Source organism: Kryptolebias marmoratus, linkage group LG16, assembly GCF_001649575.2.
Source record: "Kryptolebias marmoratus isolate JLee-2015 linkage group LG16, ASM164957v2, whole genome shotgun sequence".
Classification (NCBI taxonomy): Eukaryota; Metazoa; Chordata; class Actinopteri; order Cyprinodontiformes; family Rivulidae; genus Kryptolebias; species Kryptolebias marmoratus.
The window spans coordinates 1,480,643-1,485,565 of record NC_051445.1 but is presented as its reverse complement, the minus strand read 5'-3'; the positions used below and the strand labels follow the sequence as shown (position 1 = coordinate 1,485,565).

At 40.3% G+C, this 4,923-nt stretch overlaps 1 protein-coding gene across 2 annotated transcripts in view; it reads left to right on the top strand.

The window, feature by feature from the left end:
• The window catches only part of sv2a (synaptic vesicle glycoprotein 2A), a 29,666-nt gene that overhangs the window by 19,543 nt on the left and 5,200 nt on the right, over positions 1 to 4,923 (top strand). For both annotated transcript variants that reach the window (XM_037980419.1, XM_017433318.3), the window contains 8 exons: positions 120 to 271; positions 428 to 561; positions 1,600 to 1,689; positions 2,713 to 2,820; positions 3,030 to 3,118; positions 3,579 to 3,743; positions 3,925 to 4,058; positions 4,697 to 4,903. In XM_037980419.1, the coding sequence (XP_037836347.1) occupies positions 120 to 271; positions 428 to 561; positions 1,600 to 1,689; positions 2,713 to 2,820; positions 3,030 to 3,118; positions 3,579 to 3,743; positions 3,925 to 4,058; positions 4,697 to 4,903 (1,079 nt within the window). The remainder of the gene's footprint in view (positions 1 to 119; positions 272 to 427; positions 562 to 1,599; positions 1,690 to 2,712; positions 2,821 to 3,029; positions 3,119 to 3,578; positions 3,744 to 3,924; positions 4,059 to 4,696; positions 4,904 to 4,923) is intronic.

The window sequence follows — 4,923 nt, the reverse complement described above, 5'->3', positions numbered from 1 at the left end:
CCCCCCGTCTTCTTATCTGTATGACTCGTTGATGAATGCTGTCTTTGCTCTCTTATCTTCCCCTTCACTTTCTTCTCCCCCATGAGCATTGTCCATCTTTTAATCCCCTCTCTCTGCAGCATCGGCGGCTCCATCCCCATCGTGTTCTCCTATTATTCTGAGTTCCTGGCCCAGGAGAAGCGGGGAGAGCATCTGAGCTGGCTCTGCATGTTCTGGATGATCGGAGGCATCTACGCCTCCGCCATGGCCTGGGCCATCATCCCACACTATGGTGAGAAAAACAGGTTCATCATTAGCAAACACCAAATATTTGTCTGTTTATCAGGGGTGACTCATTTTACATGTTGAAATCATATTAGGGATTCTCACACCAGACAATCAGTAATTTACAGAATGAATTTATCAGAATCTGTCTTTCCTCCTGCAGGCTGGAGCTTTCAGATGGGCTCGGCCTACCAGTTCCACAGCTGGCGTGTCTTTGTGTTGGTGTGTGCCTTCCCGTCCGTGGCGGCCATCTCTGCCCTCAGCACCATGCCCGAGAGCCCCCGCTTCTACCTGGAGGTCAGCCGGCCCACTCGCTCCCCCCGACACTAAATGACAGTAAACAGCAGAAACCCAAGGTCCCAGAGCATTTTTTAACAAAAGCAGCATATGCTACTGCCACACAAAGATTTAGCTCAATATATGTAAAACTGACAGAATTATAAGACTTTTTGTATTTACTAAGGTCCATTAGCTCTGGAAGCCATCTTGAATCAAACTGACTCCTAAAGTTAATCAGTTGTAGATGTTCAGATAATGATTACTACTTGAGCATTTCAATAAAATGGCATTCAGCGGTTGGGGAGATTTTTTGCTAACAGACAAACACAGAAATACACGAACATTACATTACTTTTCACAGAGATTAAGAAAAAGCTCTTAAGGAGCTTTGTGCTTTAATTGTACCTAAAATATTAAAGCTGCAGACTTTACTGTTGTCCGTTGGAAACTTTGTGGGAAATTACTGTTGTTGCTTTTTTATTGTTCTCATATCGATCCAAACTTCTAGTTTCCCAGGTGCTGCTGAATGCAACCTGAGAAAGAAACAAAAGGAACTGCACTCACACCTTTTATGTGAAATGATTCAGGCTATTCTTTTCTACGACCTTTTAAATCTAAATAACATTTGACATTTACAGACATTTGCTTTCATGCCTACAATTTTTCTACAACAAGAATTCTTCATACATCAAAATATAAGAAGCTTTGTTTTCTTTCAGCCAAGGAGTCGACATTTCTATGCATCTTAGTTTTCTTCTTCCACTTGTTTTAGCTCAGAATGATTTAAGGTTTTATTTTTGACCTGAAATATTTCCTTTATAAATCAAATTATATTAATAAAATATCACACCTCTGCTCTCTAAAAGATCCTGCTGAAAGGAGTCGGGCATCGTGCTCCTGCCATTAAAAAGAGGGAATCACCATGGCAACCAGTGACGCAGCATGTTGTTTATTCTTCGTTAAGTCTTAGGAGTCCAGCTTTGATGAAATTAGGGCACGTTTCAAAAATTCCTCCAGAAAGGTCCGAGCTGATGGTTTTGTTTTTTCTGCCCTCAGAACGGGAAACACGACGAGGCGTGGATGATCCTGAAGCAGGTCCACGACACCAACATGAGGGCGAAAGGTTACCCAGAACGAGTCTTCTCTGTGAGTTTCACCTGAGAAAATTAAGATTTGTATATGCCGTCATCCTACAGATCCGTCCAGGTCACGGCAAACCCTGAGAGTTTAAAAACAAGACAACTGGACTTCCTTCTTTCTTGAAAAAGCTCCAAACCTTTTCAACAAACAGAACGCGGCCTCTCGCCTTGTTTTTCAGCTTTTAGATGAGTTTAAAAAGTGGAGCAGATTTAAGGTCGGATCTCACTGAGATAACAGAATTACGAAGGAGTTCCCAAAATGTCTCCAAACTCGTACGGAGGTTCTCAATTTCCTCGTTTCAGTCCCAGAGGCTCACAGGTTTGTTAATGGATTTTTGAACATGTTCCAAAAAATTTGTGCAACAAATTTAGTCTGAAAATAGCCTCAGAGTCGTCACAGGCATCTTTAACCTTTTTCAGTTTAGCTTCTGTAAATTCTAGATCCAGGTACGTCTCGACTTTATGCCCATCAAAGCCAAAGTATGATGTTAGCGGAGGGGAGAATAAAATAATGTGCACGGCCAAGAAAGCAGATTTGCACATGTAAATTATTTTTCAATGAGACTGCAGCAGAAAAACGTTTAATTTTCTTGCCATTTCGAGTCACCAGCTAGTCTCCAACATTTGCAGCCCAGTGAGAAACTACAGTCAGAGTTTAGTGTTTCCTAAATCTGCATTATAAAATATAAGATATGCTTCAAACCTTGCATTAAACATTAACAAGAATATTGTGACAAAACAATACTCTATTACTCTACTTTCTGTACATTAATGAGGACATTTAATTAAAATCATTGTCTGTGTTTATTATGCCACATTGTTAACGTTAAAACACATTCCTAATTATGTGGATTATTCACTAATAATAATTATTATTATTATAAAACCTGGTAATTCAACAATAAGGACTCTGTTTTTATTATACATATAATAAGGAGTATTAAAGAAACCTTTCTAAAAAGCTAAATATCTTGGTGGTCATTAAAGAAAAGGTAAAAAGATGAATTCAGGGACTTGTGTTTGGCTCCAGGTGACGACCATAAAGACGGTGAAGCAGATGGATGAGCTGGTGGACATGGGCGACAGCGCTGCCTGGCATCAGAAATGGAGAATAAAACTCTCCGCGCTTTTCCATCAGGTGATTAATTATTCATATTTGCTGTTCAGATGAAAAAGAGAAATAAGGCAGAGTAAACCTTGTAAATCCACCCTGGGCTGGTTGTGAGTGTTTGAGATGTTTGAGTTTGTTTACTCCTCTCTTCTGAAGGGATTCTGGGACAGAATCTATGTATGTTTTTCAGCAGTTTGCTTTCTGACAGCACATTATTACTTCCTCCTTTCTTTCAGGTGTGGAATAATTTTCAAACGGTCTTCTCTCCTGAGTACCGCCGCACCACCTACATGATGATGGCCGTGTGGTTCTCCATGTCCTTCAGGTAGGAGCAGCTTGAATTGAGAGTAAAATGAAATAAAGTCTTAAAGTGAAAGCCTTAAGTTTTCATAATTTATTAGAACTAGAAGCACTCAAAGAGCACAAGGTCAAGTTCACATCTGTGAACTTGACCTTTGACCTCGAACCACCTAAATTTAATCACTTGTTCCTTGTTCCAGGCAGGCAGGCAGACAGACAGACAGACAGACAGGCAGGCAGGGAGGCAGGCAGGCAGACAGACAGGCAGGCAGGCAGGCAGACAGACAGACAGACAGGAAAATGTTTCATTAGTTTTCATGGAGGGGCAGAGTTTTTATAATGCTCACACAGACCCATTCAATGATCCAGTAAAGGTCTTCTTTTCCCACCAAGAATAAATTTAAAATGGGTTCTCGTTCTTGAGCTCCCTGCTGTTAGAACTCAGGACGGCAACGACGTCTTCGATTCTCGTCTTCTTTTTCCAGCTACTACGGCCTGACAGTGTGGTTCCCTGACATGATCAAGTACCTGCAAAAGCAGGAGTACGCGTCACGCACCAAGGTTTTTGTCAAGGAGAAAGTGGAACACGTCACCTTTAACTTCACGCTGGAGAACCAGGTCCACCGACAGGGGCAGTACTTCAACGACAAGTGAGTCGTCTCCACGGCTCGATCCTGACTGCCTGGTCAGGTTTCAGACAAACAGAGACATTTCTTCAAAAAGCATAAATACTTTATGGTTTTATGATTGTAGGGAATAAAAACGAGGCTTTAAACTGTTATTTCATTATTTTTCCCTCATGGAGCCCTGATGTTTAATCTGTTTTTGCAGGTTTATGAACATGAAAATGAAATCGATGGTGTTTGAGGATTCGCTGTTTGAGGAGTGTTACTTTGAGGGCATCACCTCCAGCAGCACCTTCTTCAAGAACTGCACGTTCATCGCCACCCTCTTCTACAACACCGGTAGGAAACACACACACACAAACACACAGAGCTATTAATGCTGTGTTAAATAAAGAGGTGAGAAACTGGTGCTTTGCATCATTTAATTCTTCCAGATATTTAGCATGTCAATACCAAAATAAATATAAATTTCATTTCAAAAGAAGGACTTAACATAGCAAAGAAAATGTAAAAGTAAACAGAGATGGCAATAAAAACAAAACTAAATTGATGTAATTTTTACAAATCAGAATTATGAAGGAAAGTACTTTTCTATGAACACCAATAAAAGAATTCAATTTTAATTTAAAAAAGGGTTTAAAATTCAGACTTTAAAAATAACATATTTATGCACAGATCTGTGATGTGTTTGCTACAGACGCTACCGATAAATGTGCAAACTGAATAAATAATATAAAAAAAGGATTAGCGATGTCCTGTTTTCTGTTCTTTCCAGGAACTTTTTTTTTTTGCCTGAGTTACGTTGAAATACTCTGATACAAAGTGAAAGTTGATGTTTTACAAAAGCAATTAAAAAACATCAATTGGTGCATTTTTAGTTTGAATTAAAATGTCTGTTGTTTACTTTTAACTCTGTCTGGTTTTAAACAGTTTGTTCGTTTATATGTCTCCATGAATCTGTCCTCGTCCTTTCTCAGATCTGTTTAAGTACCGTCTGATCAACTGTAAGCTCATCAACAGCACCTTCCTGCACAACAAAGAAGGCTGCCTGCTCAGCGACATCAGTGACGAAAACAATGCCTACATGGTCTACTTCGTCAGTTTCCTGGGGACCTTGGCAGTGTTACCAGGCAACATTGTGTCTGCGCTCCTCATGGACAAGATCGGACGGCTGAGGATGCTAGGTGAGACGGGGGGGGGGGGG